Source organism: Nasonia vitripennis, assembly GCF_009193385.2.
Source record: "Nasonia vitripennis strain AsymCx chromosome 5 unlocalized genomic scaffold, Nvit_psr_1.1 chr5_random0007, whole genome shotgun sequence".
Classification (NCBI taxonomy): Eukaryota; Metazoa; Arthropoda; class Insecta; order Hymenoptera; family Pteromalidae; genus Nasonia; species Nasonia vitripennis.
The window spans coordinates 633,820-658,066 of record NW_022279658.1 but is presented as its reverse complement, the minus strand read 5'-3'; the positions used below and the strand labels follow the sequence as shown (position 1 = coordinate 658,066).

The following is a 24,247-nucleotide window of genomic DNA, read 5'->3' as shown; positions in this document are numbered from 1 at the left end:
TACTTAAAATCTTGAATTGGTAAATTTTTTATTATACTCTTGGGTCCACTAAATACTTACATATGTGTAGATGTGTATAACATACATAATTATAAAAATACATATAAATTTTAAAAATGTAAATCATTAACTCAATAATGGTAACTGCATCACAGAATCGACTTCTTAAACAAATATTGAACAAGATACTTTTACTAAATTGTAATTTATGCATTGTATACATTAATTAAATTGTAACAAGATTATACATAGCAAATTATAACAATCATAAATAATAATCATTATTGCATTGAAAAATTAATAATAATAATAATAATTAAAATAAAAACAATATTTTAATCATAATTTTAACCGTAAACATATTTTAATGCAATTTTTGACTATAATGAAATATCAATGACATTATACTTTGCAATAAAATGCAACAAAGTCATTTATATACAAGATAAATAATAATTTTAATAAATTAAAATTAATTTGCTTTACTAGTCAAAAGGCTGATGGAAAAACTCATCTGCTACAAATATCATAAACATTAAAGAACCTGCAACAATAAAATGATTTTCACAAAGTAAATGCTTAATAGAAAAAGTTTTAAACAATAACTTTTATTTTTAATTTATAATAAATCACTTATCTAATCATTCCATTGAAGTATTTTAAGACTACACCTAGAGACTAAGAGATACAAGCTAGAAACAAGGACTAGGAGAAGAGCAATAAAATACGAGGCGAAACTGAGTAAGGCAAAATCAGGTTCGCTTTGGAGAGAATGCTGGAGACTACTAGAAAAAGAAGAGGACAATAAGAGCGGAAAAAGAAAAAAGTTACTATCTGAATATCACAGAAAAATGAGAGCAGGAGAGCAGGTTTGGTTTGAGCTGGAAGGAACAGAGAAGGACATACAATGTCAGAGCTGGAAAAGCAAAATGAATGAGTCCAGACAAGCGAGAGATATAAAAGAATTAATAAAAACACAGGGAGAGACACCAGAATATCTGAGGCGAGTAGGTAACACAGCGAAAAAGGGGCTAGCGATAACGGCAAGATTTAGAATGGGAAATGAAGCAAGAGATTACAAATACTGGGTGAAAGTGGAGGAAAGAATATGCAGGTTATGTAAAGAAGAGAAAGAAACTTATGAGCAGGTATTCTCGAGATGTAAAAAATCAGGTAACGGGCAGGACAACTGGAAAAATATTCTAAATGGGGAAAGAAAAATCTGGCGAAGCTATGTAGAATAATATGGCTAAGAAAAGAAAAGGAGAAACCTGAAGAAATATAAAAGAAAATCTGATGCAAAGAGAGAAAGAGCAAACGAAAGAACACAAAGCGCAATTGAATAGTAATGGTAGCAATAGAGAAGAAGAGATGATAAAACAAATAGGGAAAAACTGAAAGAACCAGACGTAGTAACCAAATATAACGCAGGGACATTCAGTGAGCAGGGGGATATGAACGGAACGGGAGGAACAGTTGAAAATTTAAAAGGCACCAGGCTCGGACTATAATACGGCACAGGCGGAGATAGGAACTTGGACGGGGAATGAGAAACGGAGCAACACATAAAAGAAAACACGTGGTGAGCCACAGATAGAAAAGAGGTTAGCAAAGATAAGACAAATAGAAAAAGGAGAAGATAAAAAAGTGAAAAGGAGAAGATGTATGGAGACAAGAAGAAAGACAGAGAGATGAAGGAATTGAGAGAGGAGATGGAAGGTTGGAAAATTAAGGCGAGGTGAGAGAGAGAGAGAAAAAGAGAAGCCCTGGAGAAGAAAATGCAGGATGTGAGAGAGGATGTGGAGATTTTAAAGTGGAAGGTGAGAAACATGCAGAAGGAGATAGATGAGATGAGAGACGGCCGTGAAGGTAAGAAAAGTAGAGTGGAGGCGATAAAGAAAAGGCAGGAGGTGAGAAAAGTGAGAAGAGGATATGAGAAAGGAGAAGAGATAATTCTGAGAGAGAGAAGGGCTGACGCGATCAGCTACAGTCATAGAAGAGGTGACAGCAAGTGCAAAGTATGGGAAAAAGGTTGAATAATTCACCTAAACAATTGGACGGAACTCGAATAGTATTGAACTCCCAAATTAATCTCTTATATCAATATCTATAGTTCGAAAACGACTGTTTGAAAGGTATAGTTTGCGACGCCAGTGTAATTTTAAAGGTACCATTTCCAAAACCAAGAAAATACATTGTACAGGTTTTCCAAGCTTGCTTTTATTTTTTACAAGCTCTGGATACTCTCTTAGATAAAAATATTGTTTCTTTATTTCTTGCATTATTATCATTATTATTATGTTATTTCAATCGTAATTCATTCTAACGTTTAGATATAGAGGATTAGATGTTTAAGAACTTTTTTTGCTTGTTGACGCTGTTTGGCTTTTTTTTGCTACAATTGTATCTATCATTAACGAAGATCACTTTTACTGTTTTGAAAATTATTAATTTCCTCTTCGTCATCGTCGTCGTTGTTGTCTTCGTCTTTTTAAACTTGACTTTTTTTTCCAACTTTGTTCGAGTCCGTTTTCACAAGCACTGCGAGATAGAGAACCATTAAGATTAAAAAATTCACCATTTCCAATGAACTTCCTCGGAATCTGGGTTGTAAAAAGTAATTCACCAAACTGTTGTCGACCCACGACTTTAATATTTTTACGTGCTCTAGCTACATCGTTTACTAAGTCAATTATAAATATTAGAACTCCTCTCCATAATGTAAAATTAGTTGAAATAGGAAACAAACGTAGGAGGATAACCCTTCAAGGATTATCCTCCTACGTTTGTTTCCTATTTCAGCTAATTTTTCTAAGTTAATTATGTTTGAATTTTTTATTTTTTCTCTGTCAATTTTTACAACACCAGTTGCGCTCCAACTTATCCGGTTACTATTATTTTTCAAATGATTTAATGAAAGTTTTATTTTATTTTTGTATAATTTTGGCACGTTTTTAAGAATGTACCCATCGCTCATTTAAACTTTTTCTTCACTTTTACCATCTGCTAAACTTTTGTTATCGTCAAACCAGCGTTTTTCATCGACAAAACATAGCCATCGCTGTAAAACTTGTAGAAAATCTCTGTACATGTCACTATCTGTCGTATATTTTTCTGAATCCAAGATCTGTCTCATTTCGCTATCAAGCCGTGAAAATTTATCCCCACGTGTTTAAATAGATTCACTCGTTAATTTGTTCTCCTGTTCTGGAACTGCTTGTACGCCGGCTGCTGCTGGCAAACTATTTATTGATGCTGTTTTTACACTTGCTTGTATTTTTTGTAAACTCTCTTGAAGAATCAAAACCATTTTTCGTGCTCTTTCCATTTTTTATACGTTTAGAAAAAGATCCAAAATAGGTAGTAACAGAAAGCCTAAAAAATTCCCTCCCTTTTGTACAATCATGCGCTTTTTACTCTTCCAGGAATTTTTTTTTCGTTTTGTAACATTTGTTAAATTACGCAGAATTGTTTTATACTTTTTCAGTTTATTTTTTTCGTGACGTTTAAATATACAACACCTTTTAATACGTTCAAGGCACACTCACAAATGTACTTTACAAGTTTTTCATCGGCAGTATACCATAACGCTAGTCGTTGTTCTTTATTAGAATCTCTCAATGCCTGCAGCAACACAAAATATTTTTCTTCAAAAGGTGATGCGTTATTCTTCTTCTTAATTAACGCTCAACTCTCACGAGATGCTCGCTTCGCCATTGTCAGAGAATCAGTTGCCAGAGAATCAAACGTATACGAAGTGAGAAATGTACTAGTCTTCGCAACGGGACTGCAAATGTACTCTATAGTCTTCGACGCAATAGTTTAAAATATATATACTATAGTCTTCGCGGCAAAACTGAACTGAATTAGTCTTCGACGCAAATTCGTCTTCGTTAAGTGCAAAGTACTAATCTTTTACTTTTTTGAAAGTCAATTTTCTTCTTTATGTTATTAAAGGCGTGTTTCTAACAACGTTAAGAAAAAAGTGTAGAAATTCGAAGATAGCTGTTTTGATTGGGAACAAACTAGTGTACGTAGACGACAGCAATTATAAAATGAAAAAACTGCTTTGAACTATGTAAAAACTGTTGTCTTCACATATTAATTGTTATGAATTAACATTTTTTAATATTCAAAATTTATTTTTATTTTATTCTATAATTTCTATAATTTCAAAGCCGGTCCTGTGTACTAGTAGCTATAACTATTTTTATAGAATGTTGGCTGTATTGAATATATTCATTTATACTGAACGGTAATTAATTCTTATGAAACGTTTCCAAAATCCTGCTTTTGATTGGTTAGAATTTATCAATCTGGCAATTTTATTCGAGCAATTTAAAAACGTTTCACAAAAATTAACTACCATGGAGTGTACATCTAATATTTAACAGTATATTTAATAATGACACGTCAAATAGTTAAGGGGATGTCGGCGCAAAAGCTTCGCAAATCCACTACGAAGTATTATGTATTTTTAAACTTCTAGAAGAACAGAAAGTCCGATCAAATTTTTCTTTTGGTAGAACGATTCACTAAATTTAACACTACGGCGCTACAGACTCTGTTTTTCATTTGCAAGCTTTATTTAAAAAGTTTTATGTAAAATTAGATTTTAAGGTTGGCGCTGCAATCGCATGAGTACGACGAAGTACGCGTAAAAATCTGTTTGTATTTCCAAGATTTTAGAAAAACAAAAAGTCCGATCGAAATTTTCTTTTGGTAGAACGATTCATTAAACTTAAGGTAGTTCACTCAAAAAATTAATATTCTTACAGATTGCTGCAATTTAGTAAATATATCTATTAAGTGCCCTCTATAACGTGGTAAATCCCCCCCCCCCCACCAAGCGGTATGATTTGTTAAGATATCGGGTCTTGAAGTTGTGTATTTTAACATGGAAAGCATAGGCAAAGTCTACATTTAGTGTACATTTTGTTTAATTTCGAAGAAAATAAATCTTGCATCTTTTACAAAAACTAGGTTATGATGTAAAATTATAATACAAATCAAGGAAATAAAAATTTGATAGGACAAGCTGTGCTTTTTGAAAAGTTACAGCAATCGAAAGTTTCAATTCTATGCTATCAGTATATCTATATATGCGCGCAGTGTTTCTCACTTTTCTAAGTTTTGAGGATATTTGATGCTCTAAACACTTTCTATCAATATTTTGATATACAAAACTTAAAATTCTAGAGTTTTCACACTTGATAACACTGCATAATATTTTAAAAAATTAATTTTCTAATTCAACCTCGAATTGAGCACCACTGGGCCAAGTGAACAACCTTAACACTACGGCGCTACAGACTCAGTTTCTCATTAGCAAACTTTATTCAAAAAGTATTATGTAATAGAAAAACAGCGTTTTTTAAGACGACACCCACTTAAATATTATAACAATTAATTTGCTAATCGCGAGCGAAGCGAGCGTTTTTTGCTAGTACTTCATTAACATATAATCAAATTTGAAGAATGGTCAAATGTTAAAAGAATTACAAAGTATATACGGAAAAAAAGTGAACCTGTGCACTCGTGTGCAGAATGAGAAACGCTCAATTATACCGATACAGCTCACGCGCGTGCCATTCGTGCACACAATCGTGCTGCATGAGAACGGTCTAACTGAAGCCGATGCAGCACAGACCTGGTACTGTATTGGCACCAGTTTTTGTGCTACCCTGTTCGCAGCGCGCTCTGTCACAGAGGCATTTTGCCGTTCGACATGTGGTATCAGAGTTCTAGTTGTAGCGTATTAAAATTTTTTTAAACTTTTTAATATACTTTTTTATTCGAAATTGTATGGGACAAGACTACATTAAGGTTCAAAAATAAACTGTGAAATCATTGTTGATCAGATATTATGACTTTATTGAAATCCCCTAACGATCAGGTCCTGATGTGACCTTCTCTCACAAGTTGTCGCCGAGAACTGACGCTCTACTCATGAAACGCCGCCGAAAACTCGGGCCCGCTAAAACAAAGACGCTTTCCCGAGGACTACCGAAAGGGACTCGAAGCAGTGCGCGCGCTCCTCTATATCTATAGCTATACACACGCAGTCATGTGTTCACGCGAACGCCTCCCGCCACTCGACTCTCTGGCCTGGCAGTCACAGATCGGCCCTTTTAGCCTCTCCGCACTGAAAGTGACCCTCAAAATCCGCGGAGTAAAACTCCTAGAGGGGATCGTGGCATTCTAGGAATGATTATAAAATCACTCCTAACCGTATTGGCCTGAATCCACGAATCGCCTTGTCGATTCGCGCATATGAGACCCAAATGACGGAGAAACGTTCGCTAAAACTACCAATGGGTAGAATATATTATTAATAAAGAGTAAATACACCGCACTTGCTATTATCCCTAGTAGCCTTCGGTTACGTCCGGAACAGAAAAATTTCAGTATCAGAAGCAAATTTAACACTTGGAAGGCTGCGCGGGTTATATTTATATAAATATTTTCCTGTTGTTTATTAATAAAGTCTGCGGATGCATGACAATATTTATAAATATCGTGAAAAATTGGTTTTAGTGCCTAGTCTGCTCTGACCTTTTGGAGCGGTAAGATCGGTAAATCATAGATATTTTAAACAATAAAATTTTCTAGAATTTTCTTATATAAATACATACCCGTTGGTAACGTTGCGATTTGTTACTGTGATAATTTTTACTACGTTAATAATCTTATTTTTCATAACTATTAGTTATGATGGATTCTAGCTTACCTGCTGATCTTTAATGTTTGACCTTTTCAAAACTGATTTCACTACATTCACTAACGTATATATTTATGAGAATATATGGAGAAACTTTTGTAAGCTACAAACATTTGACAATTCTTTTAAGAATTTCGTAAATTTTTAAGAAGAAATAAGAATCATAATACAAAGATACATCAGATTTGTGAGGATGGAGCCATAACTTATAGTTTCCAACATTTTACCTTGTAAAAGGTTTTTTTTAAACCGATTTCACACCCGTTTAATAAGTTTAACGAAACTTCGAAAGAAATAGCTTCGACGCAAACGACCTGTCGAGAGAATGCTACTGCAACGCGGTTGTTTACCGTGGTTCTAGCGTAACTATGTATTGTCTTTCATTTTTGGCTTATTCTGGAGGAACAAACAACTTATGAGGTCTCGGAGGAAGAGTATATAGTTACCGCTTAGAAAGGCTCTGCTGATACAAGTCAATCAACCAGCATCAGCTGTAGAGGTCATCTTTGCAATCGATGAGGTCATCATCAAGCTTGAATGGTCAGAACTCATAAAGTTGAAAGCGAGCTTATACAAAGGGGCCACTGATCACACTATAGGTCTGGTTTTAGGCTATGTTTTATGTTTACACCGTTACACGAGTCCCGATTCACGCTGCTGCTGCGTGAGCCTCTTTCAGCTGCATATAGTCACACACTGATCCACGATTACAAATGGCAACTTCTAGCCAAGAAAATCTGATCCTCGTCTCTCACATATTCTTTATGATAATGCTTAGGTGACCTTACTCAACAACTTCTTGCTTTTTTATATGTGTCAATAGAAACAGCTTACTAACCTTATAACCTTTTTCGGCGCTGAACACTCTCTTATTTACACACACATACACGCTTCATCCGTGCGCAGCGATATACTCTGGCTCGGCTCCCCTTCCTGGCGGCCAACTTCTCCTTGCTTGTCTCTCCTGCGGTAGTAGCAGGTAGCGGACTCGGCCTAGTGTATGCGCGGCGCTGAGTTTGTGGTAGTGCGGTAACGATGTGTCCTCTCTTTCTTCGTTCGGCGTATACCGTTTTCGGCTGAAGTTTTACCCTCTCTTTCCCTTATGTTTGGATATCTAAAAAGAGATTCCATGCCATACGTTTCGCAAGAATATGTATAAATAGCGTGAAAAATTGGTTTCAGTGCTTAGTCCGTTGGACAGAACGAGGAATGAACGACAATTTGTTTATTCAGAGGTTTATTCTTTAGCTCGTACAAAAGTAACCACGCTTAGTGGTGTACGTGAAGTAACAGAAACGCGACCGCGATCGTTAGGTTAGACCCAAAAATAGTTTAATCAACGCGACATCTGTGTTTTTGAAGCTTTTTTAGAATTATATTAATTTTTCTTATATAGTTTTTCACTTAAAATATTTTAGTATCTGAAGCAGACTAAAAGTTCGGTGGTAAAACAACGAAAAGGTGGTACCGGTTATACTTATTCAAATATTTTCCTGTTGTTTAACAATGACGTCTGCGCATGCACAACAATATGTATAAATAGCTTAAAAAATTGGTGCAGTCATGCACAAGTGCTCAGTCTGCTCTGACCTTTGAATGCGGTTGGATCGATAAATTATAGATATTTTAAGCGATAAAATTCTAGTTAAAAAATTTGAGTTGAAAATTATTTAGTGTTTTGTGTATATTTATCATTTGAACTTTTTAATAATTTTAACGACAACCTTGTTGTGTCTATATTGACTTTATGCGTCTCAATGGAGGGGCACTGTTCGCTTAGGTCATCTGTGAGACGGGAGAAATCGTTACCCTTAAGTCGATGCTATTGCACAAGATTGTTAATTAATTGATGATTTAAATAAGATTTAATATAAAAGGGGATTAAATGAATAGATACGAATTACACAATTAGTTGCTCTGATTCATAATAAAAAATTATGAACTAGGAAAACCAGAGAACCGTAGAACCGGAAAAGGCCAAAATGAGTTTCTTTTTAATATAATAGAAGATTATAAACTTAGAAAACTGAAGAACCAGAGAACCGAAGAACCGGAGAACGCCAAAATTGGTTTCTATCTATAATATTATAGAGGATTGTGAACTTAGAAAATCGGAGAACCGGAGAACGCCAAAATGGGTTTATCTTAATTACAATAAAGGATTCATTATTAATCTAATCGACAAAGTGGGGTTTAAAGTGGCAGATTATTAATCAAAAATTACAATCAGGATTATAAAAATAAAGGAGTACCAAGAAGTGTTAATTAACATTTAAATTAATCATTATTACGTTATTAACCAAAGTGAGGTTTAAAGTACTTTAAAAATGTAAGAATTTTCACTTAACATTAAGTGACATCTAATTTTTTAAATAGCGGTGGCGACGGCGAAACCATTTATTTTTATTGTGAGTAAATAATTTTAGTTTGTACTGCAAAACATGCTAGTCCTCGCAGCAAAAATTAAAATGTGCTTGTCTTTGGCGCAAATGATGCTATGTGCTATACTTCTAAGCAATCGACTCTATGCAGATATATTCTTGATGTTTAGCGATAAGATAATATTTCAATTACTAAAGCCTATAAAAAAAAAGTCATACAGATATCCTACTTTTGTGCTAAAAGAAGACCCGAACACAAAATGTTTTAGTGATGTTGGTTCTCTGGTGCCCTTGGTATCCCGTGGTAAGTAATCCTAAGTACTGATTTTTGTAGTACTCAAATAAAAAAGTCACGACAGGATATATGATCTCCTATATAAAAGTTGTAACAGATTGTATAGATCCTATATAAAAATGTCATGATGTATGATGCGCATGCCTCTAACAAGGAAAGGTACCCAACCCGAACTCACCGATTTTGATGATTTTCATATATGTTGTAGAACATAAAAAAATAAGAGACACGTATTTTTTTTTATCGGCTAATTTTCACTTTTAAGGGGTAAAAACCTCCCCTAAAGTTAACCCCCAAAAAGCGTTTTTTTTAAATATCTCGGCTTAATTTAATATTTTTCAATGAAACAAATTGGAGGTTATTTCTTACAAAAAGAGCAAGTATTTCATGGTGATTTGAAGAGTAAGGGTAGCATCCCCTATTTTTTAGGGGTTGAAAACATATATTTTTTGGCATAATTTTATAATAAAAATGTTTAAACCGACTAAAAAAAATTGGAAAAAATGTTTAAACATCCTTAATAACAAAATTTAGTTGACGTCTTTCGGTGTTTTCATAAATATTACCCCTAAGGGGGTAAACCACCCCTAACACAAAATAACTGTAAATATGTAATTCAATACATAATATTTCGTAGAAAGTTTGTATATAGAGGTTTTCGAGGTCGCTGATTACAAAACTGTTATCAGATTTTGAAAATTCAAAATGGCGGATCCAATATGGCGGACGGAAATATCGAAAAAAAATTTTATATAATAAAAAAGTTTTAAACGACTAAAAAATTTGGAAAAAATTTGTAAACATCTATAATAAACAAATTAAGTTTTTCGGTTTTTTCATAGATACTTCCCCTTAGGGGGGTAAACCACCCCTAACACAAAATAACTATAAGTATACTTCAATCCATAATATTTTGTAGAAGGTTTGTATATAGAGGTTTTCGAGGTCGCTGATTACAAATCTGTTATCAGATTTTGAAAATTCAAAATGGCGGATCCAATATGGTGGACGGAAATATCGAAAAAAAATTTTAACTTTCAAAAAAACTTGTTTACAAATGTGTGATCTTTGTAGCCTGTACATGTGAACTAAAGAGCCTTAAACCCTAAACCCCTAAAGAACAAATAGGCTAAATGGTTGTGCATTTTAACCAAACGACTCCAAACCCCTAACCTCCAGACAAGCCGAAGGCCTATGCTTTACCGTAGACACGAGTATAGACATATTACCGATATTTTATTCTATCATTTTGTATGTAAAAAATAACGTCTCGTTTTATGTTTCAATCAAAGATTATTTATTTTTCTGCTTTTATAAATTAGCATAATTTCAAAAGTAATTTCATAAATTATAAAGTATTTCATAAATTGCATAATTATATAATTTTATAAATTCAAAAAGTCCACACTTTTTTGCAAATGAAAAAACATAGGTTAATAAAATTAGTTTATCAAACTCTTTTGCGTTTTGTAATAAAATTTAATGTTGTCAAACTTGGGAGTTTTTCATTGTTACAATTATTTCGTAAGCCAAACGTTTTTTAGATGAATTCTCGAAGTAATGATTATTGTATCTATAGTAAAATATTTACAGTCTGGAATTCCATAATAATACTATTTGATACGATTTAATGAATTTATCAAAAAATCTAAATTTAATAATAAATATTATTCTAATTATTATTATTATTTTTCATTATCATTGCTATTATCAGTATTACTGTTATTATTGCTATTGCAATTATGCTTATTCTTCTTCTTCTTATTATTATTATTATATTACTATGATAATTTTTGTTATTGGTAAAAATACATAAAAGAATATTAATACTCGAACTTCATTTGCAATTAAAGAACACGTTGTTATTGAAAGGGAATTTTATATGCATTCATTAGTTTAATGAATGTTATCGTACATTCAATGATAATTCCACAGATAAATGTCTTTCACTCGTAAAAGTTGTTGACAATATGTGCGAATCAGTATGTTCTTTTTTTAGATTGTTTTCATCGAGTGTTTACCTCAGCTGCCTGTGTTATTTTTTAGGCAGTGAGTGAGTTTTGTGGGTATTCTAGTTCGATGCCGGAAAGTACGAATAGTACGTCTTTTTGTTTGTCAGTGGTATCATACAGTTGTAGAACATTTTCTTTAGTGATTTTATATATATTTACATTATTCAATTTCAAAGTGAATAAAAGTTGAATAAAACCAAAAATAGAGTTTTCCGAACATCACAAAGTGGAACGAGAATTCTTCTCCAATGCATAAATTAATGATTTGATTCAATTTACATTCACTCGTTTTATTCTGGTAGAAATGTAGCAGTCGTGCCTTACATGCAAAAACACAGCTTGTATAAATTTTACCGCTTGTTTTCATTTTAGATTGAAAAATGAAAATTAATCCGTTAAACGTTCTAAACTTATTATTAGCATACTTTCAAGCGTTAAACATACCAGATAGTGTCACGAATTATCACGAAACAGAGTTGGCCGAAAAAATAAAAGAAATTTTAATAGATGCAACACATGATTTCAACGATGTAGAAATGATTACTGATGACTCTTTGGATTTTCAAGAAGAGTTTAAAGACCATAATGTGGAAATAATTGAAGATGAAGTGCAACATCATTTTCCTGATCCGGATATAGCACCAACAAATCAATGTACAGCAGATAATGAAGAACTAAATTTTGAATACAAAAAAAGAGCTGTAGAATTTTGGAGAAGTAGCAAAACGAAGCAAAATTTAAGTCTCAAAACAGTGCAAAACAGATTCAAAAAAGTATCATCTATTAGTCAGCTACGTCGTTGGGCTCATTCAATTAATAAAGGTGGCACGTATAGAGAAAAAGTAGCACAAATTTGTCAGTATACCCTGGATAATTTTCAAGCAGCTCTCGACAGTGGTTCAATTATCCATGATGAAGATATAATTCGATGGGCCTTACAAGCTAAAAAAGAAATTGGTTTTGATGATATTAGATTCAAAGCTTCTAAACATTGGTTACTCAAATTTAAGCAAGCACACCGAATAGTTTCTAGGAAAATAAATAAGTTCATAACAAGAAAAACACTAGAAAGTAGTGCAGAACTTACGGCTAAAGCTGAAGCATTTATCGATGACGTTAAATCGTGTATACCAAGGATTGGACTCGAAAATTTGTATAATACAGATCAGAGCGGATTTCAGCTAGAAATGCATTCTGGAAGAACATTAGCAGTAGAAGGAGAAAAGCAAGTGCAATGTCTGGTACAGTCAATTTCAGCAACAACGCATAGTTATACTATACAGCCACTAATATCAGCTACTGGACAACTGTTGTCACCGCTATTTCTTGTTTTAAAGGAACCAAGTGGCAAGTTTGGCCCTATTGTAGAACAAAACATATTTAGACCAGAAAACGTGTACGTGGAAGCATCCAAATCTGGAAAATTAACAACAAGTAAGGGAACTAATAACAATTTTTACATTGTAATATCGTTGATCAGTTAATTAGTAAGTCGTTTAATTGCAGATCACTTCAAAATCTGGTTGGAAAAAATATTTTATCCCTATGTAGGCCATCACTCAATACTATTACTTGATTCTTGGAGTGGTCATTGTGACAAAGTTATAGAAGAAACAATGCCACAAAATAAAATTATTAACATAAAAAAATTCCAACTGGAACCACAGGAAAAATACAACCACTTGATGTCTATGGATTCCGTATTTGGAAAAACTTTGTCCGAACATTTTCTGATAATGTAATGTTAATGGATCATGATATGAATTTACATGTGAGAAATAATATAATTAAACTTCAATCATTGGTTCACAACCAACTGTCTTCACCGAGATATATAGATTTGTTTAAATATTCCTGGTATAAAAACGGTTACGTCAATGAAAAACCAGATAAATTTGATAATTCTATAGATTTCAGTTTTGGAAAGTCTTGTGCAACACATTGTGAAATAGAAGGGTGCACAAACATTGCAATTGTACGATGTGGTTGGTGCAAAAAAGCATTGTGCTTTAAACACTTTTATGAGGACTACCATTATTGTAAAAACATCGTAAAATAATATATTTTATGCTCAATACAAAAAATGCACTATGGCAAAAGATAAAAGATTGTAGATTATTATTATACTCTAATATTATAAACAAAAATAAATTATAAATTGAATTTACAATAAAGGAATTTCAATAACATTCTGATAACAATTTCTACGGAAATTATAAAACTGCTTCACACACAGAATTTTCTTGTTTACAAATTTAGGAATTTGAGGTGGTTTGGTTAAAAAGCACAACCATTTAGCCTATTTGTTCTTTAGGGGTTTAGGGTTTAAGGCTCTTTAGTTCACATGTACAGGCTACAAAGATCACACATTTGTAAACAAGTTTTTTTGAAAGTTAAAATTTTTTTTCGATATTTCCGTCCACCATATTGGATCCGCCATTTTGAATTTTCAAAATCTGATATCAGATTTGCAAAGAGCGATCTCGAAAACCCTTATATACAAACCTTCTACAAAATATTATGGATTGAAGTATACTTATAGTTATTTTGTGTTAGGGGTGGTTTACCCCCTAAAGGGTAGTATCTATGAAAAAATCGAAAAACTTAATTTGTTTATTATAGATGTTTACAAATTTTTTCCAATTTTTTTAGTCGTTTAAAACTTTTTTATTATATAAAATTTTTTTTCGATATTTCCGTCCTATTGGTTCCGCCATTTTGAATTTTCAAAATCTGATAACAGATTTGTAATCAGCGACCTCGAAAACCTCTATATACAAACTTTCTACGAAATATTATGTATTGAATTACATATTTACAGTTATTTTGTGTTAGGGGTGGTTTACCCCCTTAGGGGTAATATTTATGAAAACACCGAAAGACGTCAACTAAATTTTGTTATTAAGGATGTTTAAACTTTTTTTCCAATTTTTTTTAGTCGGTTTAAACATTTTTATTATAAAATTATGCCAAAAAATATATGTTTTCAACCCCTAAAAAATAGGGGATGCTACTCTTACTCTTCAAATCACCATGAAATACTTGCTCTTTTTGTAAGAAATAACCTCCAATTTGTTTCATTGAAAAATATTAATTTTAAGCCGAGATATTTAAAAAAAACGCTTTTTGGGGGTTAACTTTAGGGGAGGTTTTTACCCCTTAAAAGTGAAAATTAGCCGATAAAAAAAATACGTGTCTCTTATTTTTTTATGTTCTACAACATATATGAAAATCATCAAAATCGGTGAGTTCGGGTTGGGTACCTTTCCTTGTAAGTCAGGAAGTCTAAATCTCTTGTAGTTTGGATTACGCGACGCGTGTTGTTGCAATTATAGCAATGTAGAAGATTCATATTTATTTATTTCTAATAATTTTATAGCAGTCTGTGATCGAAAGTAAAATTAGGGGATCGAAAGTCACCAAAGTGTTTGTATTTGCAGGCTATCAAGACAGGAACCATTCGCATTAAATACGTCAGATTTGATGTTAACTTCGACTTGCCCATTGCCATCTGCGTTTAACGAAAAAATTGCCCCCACACGATCGCACAGCCAACCTGTTAGTTTATTAATGCCAGTTTCAATAAATCAATCATCTTATCATGAAGAACAAATTCAGTATCAACCTCAATATTCATCATATAGTTTATCATCGGCAGCTTTTCGGCGTGATGAATTTAAAAACAGGTAAATATAACTTAAACGATTGAAAAGTCTTCATAACTATCCTTCTTTACCTTCTATTAATATTTTTTAAATGTCTTTTTCCACCCATATTTCCTCTAAGTACTCTACTCCTACTAATACTATATTGATATAGCATGAGAAGGTACAAGAATATATCAAAAAGCTTTTCTGAAAACTTGAGAATTCATTTAGAAGCTCTATGTAATTCTGTACGTAGACAAGTATTACGTAAATCTTTCTATTCCCTAATTTTTTAAATCCATAATATTTTCGGAAGCTATCAGAAAACATTTATTTTAGTTAATTTTTGGATAACTTTTTAAAATAAAAATTAATTATAAATTCTCACATTTACATCATAATTACTTCGATGAAACTTAAATTTTGAATTTGATCTTAAGATTACAAAGAATATTGAATATAAGTTGAAGAGAATAATAAGAAAATATAGTATACTGTGAAAGGCGATATCGTATTTAGCTTGCCCTTTATTATGTGCCTTACGATCATATCCTAATTTTGCTACGTGTCCTGCCTGCATTGTAGAGACTGTAATTAAAACTGATTTTCACGCTGTAGTCTAAGTCACTCAAGGTCGCGGTCGAGATTGTTCACTTTCCATGGTGCCATTTGTACTTCGGGAAAAATCCCCACTTCCCTCTGTATATCCAAAGTGCCTTTCATTTTTTAAGACATTCTGGAGAGATCCCCCACTCCCCCTCTTTTCTATGCAAAGTGATTCGGATTTTTCAGGGCACTTTAGTGAGCGGCGAAACAACTTCTTAAGGTGTTGGCGCCCCGATGATCGACTGATGACTGATGTGGAGGGGTTTAAATACTTAATAATACCCAACCCCTTCCCTGCCCACCACTTCTCTTACTTTCTACTACAACGGTTATGATTAACTGAAAAAAATAATTTGTATGTTTTACAATTATATTTATTTATAACACTTAAACTAAATACAATTACACTTACAAGCGTCTGGTCAAAATCTCTCATGGCGCATTTAATATTGTGTGCAGTCAAATATTTGTATTGTGAATTTTTGTTATTAACTAACTTGTCTTTGCTATAGTTGCTGTCCTCTTTCCTAAAAATCTCTTTTGCGTCTTTAACTTTTATTAGGTACTTGATCCTATGATCCATTATTTTTTATAATGACTTTAGCCTGTCAGAGGTCACTCTTTTGAACACTAGCGAAAGTTCACCCAATCTTTTCGACTTTGACTCGCTACAGTCTGCACATTGTCGTCTCCTTATCTTCCAACAATTCAAATGCTTGATCCAAGTAGCTGATCATGAATCTGATAGTGAAGCCAAAAATAGTGATTCTCTGGTCTAGCATATCCTCCAAACTGTAAGTCTGAAAGAATTAGCCAATCTTATCTAACTGCATCCGGAACTGTAACCAGACGGTGAGCGGTGAGAATAATTCGTAAAACTTGTTATTACTTACTTCAACAACCAGGTTAAAGCCACTAGAGCTGACTTAGGTATTTTCTAGCCCTATGCGAATACCATGGGTGGAATTTTATGACTGCGATGCTTAAAGGTATTACAATTCTTAACCTGGCTATTATGCTGTCGCTTTTGCCCGTCCATCTTCTATCACTTTTCTTGTCTCTAAGAGTAAACTTCTTTACTTTATAGAGTTGTGAGAAAACTGTGGTCTCTGTTCTGCAACTGTGGCAGCTTATATTTAAAAAATCACTGCGGTTAGTGGGCATGTGGCCAAAGAGAATCAGTCTTATTACAAGTAGAAGACCAATTAAATCATTGAGGCCATAAGGGCGTGACTTTTTTAATATGCGCAAAATATTTGCAGGTAAACATTATTGACTTGCGGTAAACATTATTACTTTATGACACGCCGTGGCATAGACCTCAATTTACCGCACGCTGGTGCAATAAAGAACTCACTAAATCACGGTTTACGCAGGTTGTGTCATAAAATATCGACGATACTATTATTCTTATTATGTTTTCTTTATTCATATTATATTTTGCCTATCCTTAATTTACTAGTTGATCAATGATTACTTCACCTAAGATTTTTTTACATCTTTGTCAAAGTTTCAATTAAGATGGAAAAAGAAGAAAATAGTGGCAAAATCACTAAATCAAAAAATTATACAAATTTATCAAAAAGTCACAATTAAGGGGACACAACACCTTCAAACCCTAAAAAAAAGAATTATGAGCAAAAATGGCAAAATTAAAGTAAACCCTAGTTAAAATGAATTTTGTGCCAAAGTGTGCCATAATGTTCCAAAGTATTCAAATTCGGAAATTGACTACACTTTGGCATACCTTGGCATACTTTGGTGTACTTTGGCACACCCTGGCACACTTTGGCACATTTTGACACACATGGGTTTTTTGGAAATTGAGGACTTAGAAAATTTTTGGTCGAAATCCAAAAAACTTGGATTCCCGACGGATTCCCCTGTTAAGGCATATTTTTCCAACATTTACGGTGGACAGCTACAAACTGTAACTAGTACTCGTGGCTCAGTGGTAGACCTTACTTACTAAAACTTACTAACCCAAGTTATGTACTACTGGGACAATACATACGATACGACGTACGATATGACGGCATGGTGCATTGGCACTGTTTTAGCGCGCGTACGGCGGGATATACCTCACTGTGCCGAAGTGTGCCAAAGTGTGCCAAAGTGTGCCATAGTGTGCCAAAGTGTGCCATAGTGTGCCAAAGTGTGATAATGTGTGCCATGCCGTGCCATACTGTGTCAAAAAAAAAGTTGTTTGTTTCCGAAAAACCCACGTGTGTCAAAGTGTACCAAAGTGGGCCAAGGTATGCCAAAGAGCAGCAAATTTCCAAATTTACACACTTTGGCACAGTACGGCACAGTATAGCACAGTATCGCACAGTATCGCACACTTTGGCACAGTATAGCACAGGATCGCACGCTTTGGCACAGTATCGCACAGTATCGCACACTTTGGCACACTTTGGCACACTTTGGCACACCCAATTATTTCCACTAGAGAATAATTTGAAACTAATTTTAGTGGTATTTAGTATAAATACCTTTAATTTTACCGTGATAAAACCTTAATTATCCCTGCTGGCCCATTGTGGCACTCAATTCAATGTTTTGTGAATTTTTTCACTGTCCGTAGGATTTCAAATGTACAAATGTTTTTTTTTCGGGCTCAGATTTAAGGAGGATACCTTGTACACCTGCGGTTTTGGTATTAATGCAGGGATTTTAATTTTAATGCTTAGAAAATGTTTTATACCCAAAAAGGTGGCATGATAATCGAAAAAAAGACAAAATTCAGTATTTTTATCGCCAAACCATTTCTAAGTATCACAAACTGTGCCGAAACTGTGCTTAAGTGTGCCAAACTATTTACAGTTTGGAAATTTGGTACGTTTGTGGCATAATGTGGCATAGTTTTGGACCAGTTTTGGCACAGTTTGGAACAGACTGGCATTGAGAAATACATGCACAATGAATTATTGCCGTTTATATACACATACATTTATATACATAATAAAACCTTTGTTATTTTGTTTAGCACAAATTAGCACAACAGTTTAGCATACTTTAGCAAAAATCAACGTTAGCATTACATTAAATTTAATGATTGTTATATATGTATATATAATCTCATTAAAAATTAACTTTAAAAAAAGTAAAAGCTTAGGCGAGTTTGATATATTCCGCAACGAAATAATAGATAAAAAAGAACTGAGATTAATCAAACAAAGTCAAGTTTATTATATTTAATCATAATAAAGCCGAAAATTGTTTTGTTTAACCAAGGGCTTACTTAACTTAAACTTACTTAAGCTTTTACTTTTTTAAAAGTTGATTTTTTAAGAGATTTCAGTCCTTTTTTGTAAATTTGTTTGCGTATTTGCATAAAATATTTGTATGGTGGCTATGATTGATAATGTGCGTTGAAAAAATTTGGATAGGTGTAAATTTTTGCTGTCCACGACCATTATTAGTACAGTAAGACACCAAAAACTATTGAGCACACTACCTAGACCTCGTCATCGCCCACCTTGTACACCTAGACACCGCCCTCGAATGATTTTGACACCTAGACACAAAAAACCACGGTGCGAACTACCTAGACCTCGTCTTCGGCCACCCCATACAACTAGGCACAGCCCTCGTATGATTTATTTATCTAGACACCAAAAACTAGCGAGCGCAAGACCTAGACGTCGTCATCGGCCACCCTGTTCACCTAGATGCCGTCATCGTATGGTTTATTTACCTAGACACCAAAAACTACAAAGCACACTACCTAGACGTCGTCATCGGCCACCGTGTATACTTAGACACTGCCCTCGAATGATTTTTACACCTAGTGTAAATTGTGATTTGGGTGGGATATGTCCATTACATCCACACGCAGCAGAGTATATTACAGCAAGAATATGTAATATTACAACACGACAAGAGCACGTGTCCCGAAGCTGAGAAGTCGTCGACATACGTAGCTCAATCCATGGCGAACGTACAGATCAAATGCGGAGCAGGTCGTAAAAGTCGCAATAAACCAGATAATGGAGCGCGGGAATACGTCGGAAGGCGAGAATAAGATCGGTCGCATTATAAGAAGAGGAGAAGTTCTTATCGACTAGCAGCAAAATTCTGATTGGTCCACACTACTCCAAAATTCACACTACGTCAAAGCATCTAACTGGTAAAGTACTCACCCCTCCGGAAGATTAGAGAAAGAGGACCATAAAGAAGCTGAGGATATATAAGACCTGGGGCACAATTCGAGAGACGATTAATTTTGTAAAGTTACTTGGATCGTGCGGAAGCTCTGTCCGTTTTCCTATCGACTCTCGTACTTTTCCTTCCTCTTGAAATTATTCGTGCGGCGCTTACAAATATAATCCATCAATTTGTTTCTCGTATAGTCGAATTGTGCTTACAAACGCTCTTTGTTCTTTCTCTGTGTTAAATAATTTTAATACTCGTGTGCGTAACAAACTATCTTGTAAACCGAATAAACAAATCGAAGTCAATTAAACAATTTGAAATGTGCACGTGAGTAAATTTATTTTGCGAGAATCCCAGCCCATTGCTTTGATCCAGTCCGAGGTTCTGTCGTACTATATAACTAAGAGGACGAGCAGGTAGCAGAGCCGTTCGAACCCGTTAATAATAGAAAAGGTAAGTGTCTTTCTGTACGGCAATAGGCGTCAGTATATATCTCTCTCGCTATTTTCCCCATTCTTTTAAAATTTCAACCGAGGGTACCTCTTTCTTATTGACGTGACGACAACGGGTCACGTCCTAACAAATAATTAGTCCGCGCGTTAACTTGTCGTTCCAAAAGTGTTCGCGGATAGTTATCTCTTGCTGTTTCTCAGGATCGCAGAGATAGCTTAGCACCGTCGGCGCTTATATTCTCTATATCGATCTATCCTTGCGTGCTCCTATATTATAAGTAACTGCGGAATGTTACTGTCCGATGAAGACTGCCGCATCTAGGACATAACACTGTACACCTAGACACCGCCCTTCAATCATTATTACACCTAGACACCAAAAACCACGGAGCGCACCACCTAGACCTCGTCATCAGTCACCTGTACATCTGGACACCGCGTTCAAATAATTTTTACACCTAGACACCAAAAACCATGGAGCGCACCACCCTGACGTCGTCATCGGCCACCCTGTACACCTAGACACCGTACTGGAATAATTTTTATACCAAGACGCGAAAAACAACCTGAACCTTGTCATCGGCTACCCTGGCAAGCTTGTTACTGTTACTGCTTTGGAGCGCAGAGTATGCACCGGCAACTCTTAATTCTAAATATCGTAATATATTATTATATTTTCTTGAGAAAGCAATTCCCATCTATATATAGCTGTGCAACTAACTTCACGGTCCTAACACTTCTTGCAGCTAACTTAAGGGGGCACACCACCATTGAAATCAAAATCAAAATTTTTCATTAAAAATTTATAAATACTTATATAAATGAACTAAATTTTTTTTACTATTATTAGACTTAATTACCTTTATTTTGATGGTTTTAGACCTTCTATATACCTCTATAATACCTACGTATAGTAGGGAGTCCATAATTCACAGACCGTAAGATTCCAAAGGAACAAATGGCCCAAATGAGCTCTAACTCCAGGATATTGTTTAAAAGTACATTAGTAATCGTATGAATGAGGGGATTTGGTTTAAAATTCATAGAAAAAAAATTACATGATAGTTATGTTAAAATTAATAAAAAATTGTTGTGTTTAATTAAGAGCTGAGTTGAATAATTGCTAGCTTATAAACTTAAACAGTATATTAGTTACTCTGTATATTTATAAATATAAATAAAATATGGTTGTTAACATGTTTTAACATTTTTTTCTTATATCAAATCAAAATATAAAAATTACATATAAGTTATGAAAATATTATTCATTTAGAAATCAAAATGTAGAAATGAAATGTAGAAATGTAGAAACAATTACTTTTCAAATAATCCATATTAAATTTTGCATATTCAAAAGCTATTTATAAATAACATAAATGTAAAAGGTTATTATGTGACGTTGCACTTTTTAATAACGAAATTTTCGTTACGCAAACCGTCACTTACACTGATTGTTACTCGAATCTTCGTACCGCGGACTCTTGCATCTATAACCTCTCATGCACGAGTATCCAACTCTTTACAATATAATCAGTTCGCGACGCGACAATCACTCCAAACCCACAGATAATACGAAAAATATGGCAACCGTGCCGAGTGTACGTCGACTTACTTTTCTGCTCACTTAGATCACCAACTAGTATCTCCTCGACACGATTTCTCTCTCTCTCTCTCTCTCTCTCGCTCTCTCTCTCTCTCTCTCTCTCTCTCTCTCTCTCTCTCTCTCTCTCTCTCTCTCTGGACTCTCGAACAACGGTTCAAACAGTGGAATGATTAGGCGCGTCTACTCTCAATGAGGGTTGCGACTAATCTGGACGAGGAGGAAGACTCTCTTGTCCTCCAGGCACGTACCCGGAAGCCCTAATCCGCGCCCTCTATAACCGTTGCCGGCGGCGCGACACCACCAGCGTCAACCGTTCAAAAGCTCTCGTTCATCAACGTCTAACGAGAGAGATTTTATATTTAGATTTATTAGATTTATTTGACGTACAATATGTTGTACGATAAATTGTATACAGCAGCAATAGTAGTACAGCAAAAATGTGTATTGTGATAGTATGATAATGTGAAGATGGGTCAAGCGAGAGTGTGTGAGTGTGTGCGTTTGCGTGAATGTGTACAAGCGTGTGTGTGTGTGCGTTTGAGTGAATGTGTACAAGTGATTCAAGTGTTTGTGTTTTCAAGCTCAAGAAAGTGCTCTTTAGCTAGTCTCTTGAAACCTGAGACAGATGTAGTGTTACGAATGTGAGATGGTAGGTTGTTCCATAGGTATGAGGCGCTGATATGAAACGAGTTCCTCAGCGTCTCCGTCGCGAATGTCGGAATATCCAGAGGTATCACCTCCCCCCTAACAGGCCGAAGTGTCACGCGGAAGTCAAAGTATGCCAATACGTATGATGGTACGGCTGTGTTAAACATTTTTCTTAGGAAACAAACAGTGAAATACTTCCTGCGTCCGGCAGTGGTTAGCCACTGCAACTCCCGCCTGTATGGGGAGATGTGCTCATCTCTTCTTACACCATAGATGTACCGAATTCCTGTGTTCACGAGCCTCTGAAGTTTTAGGTCGAGTTCCTGCGTCAGGTCACAGTATACGAGGGAACAATAGTCTATAAGAGGAAACAGGAGGGCCTGCACTAAGTGCTTGCGCAACCTGAGATTGGTGCTTTTCCTGAGAAAGTAAAGCCTGTACATTAGTGTGTGAGCACGCTTATACACTTGTGTAATATGCTCCCTCCACGTAAGCTTAGAGTCGAGCACCAATCCCAGATTACGCATGGAAGATTCAAAGCTGACCTGGGCACCCCTATGTTAATGAAAGTGTTAGCTGTTGAGGGTAATGCGTTTATGTAGTAGGGAGAGCCCAGGACAATTGCTTTAGTTTTAGCAACATTAAGTTTTAGCTTATTCTGTGCAGCCCAACCAGTAATCCTCTCAGCATTGGCACTCATCTTGTTTGATAAAGAATCGAGCTCTTCGAGGTGGCATTGACTGTAAATTTGCAAGTCATCCGCGTAGATGAGATGGAAAACATCGGTATCAAGGCAGAAACCGATGTCATTGATGTACAATGCAAACAGCAGTGGACCCAGAACGGACCCCTGCGGGACGCCGATGTTGAGACGCCGAGGAGAAGAACGTTCGTTATTGTCACCAACGACGGCCTGCTCTCTACCAGAGAGGTAGGAGGCAAACCAGCGGATGACTTGCTTTGAGAAGCCGAAGGTGGATAGCTTTCTCAGGAGCCTGACGTGACACACAGTGTCAAACACCTTGCTAAAGTCAAAGAGAAGGAGTAGTGTTACTTTCTTTTTGTTTATCCCAGCTCTGGCATCATCAGTTAGCTTAATTAGGCCAGACTGAGTGCTGTGACCAGTGCGGAAGCCTGTTTGAAGGTTATCTAGTAATAGCCTTGATTCAAGGTATTCTGAGACTTGCCTGTGCACTAGCCACTCCAGAGCCTTGGAAAGAAAGCAGAGAAGTGAAATCGGACGGTAATCAGTCAGGGCTGTTGGTGAGCTGACTTTGTTGAGTGCGCGCACAAGTGACATTTTCCAGGCAGATGGGAAGCAGGGTTCGCTAAGGGACAGGTTGAAAATATGACTTAGTGAGGGAGCAAGAACCGGCAAAGCTTTTGAGATGACAACCTGTGGGATGCCGTCGCTCCCCCTGGCCTGAGTGTCAAAGTGCGACACCGCAGCCAACACGTCCGATTCCGTTATAGGTTTGAATTCGAAATGTTCCGGGAGGTCAAGACTTTCCAGGGTAACAAGATAATCCTCAACAGCAAGAGCCAGCGGATCATTTGAGATCGCGCTGAAATGCGTGTTGAGTTCATCTGTGGTGAATCTAGATGGTAAGGGGGCCTTGGTGGCAGAAATTCCAAGTTTCTCCAGCTCTTTCCAGATCTCAGCAATATCGGTCAAGGTGGACAGGCGTGAATAGTAATAATTCAGTCTGGCCTCCTCGACTTGTTTG

At 35.3% G+C, this 24,247-nt stretch overlaps 1 protein-coding gene across 11 annotated transcripts in view; it reads left to right on the top strand.

Annotated features, from left to right (window-relative positions):
- LOC107982113 overlaps nucleotides 1-24,247 on the top strand; it is a 729,835-nt gene that overhangs the window by 85,632 nt on the left and 619,956 nt on the right. For 7 of the 11 annotated variants that reach the window (XR_004345312.1, XR_004228129.2, XM_031933125.1 and 4 more), the window contains exon 1: nucleotides 14,889-15,095. The exons of 2 other annotated variants lie outside the window; for them this stretch is intronic. Coding sequence is in view for 7 of the 9 variants with exons in the window: in XM_031933125.1 (XP_031788985.1) it covers nucleotides 15,011-15,095 (85 nt within the window). In the remaining 2 variants the exon portion in view is untranslated. Of the gene's footprint in view, nucleotides 1-14,849; nucleotides 15,096-24,247 lie in introns of those variants that run through there. 2 more of the 11 variants (XM_031933116.1, XM_031933117.2) reach the window with 1 other exon arrangement.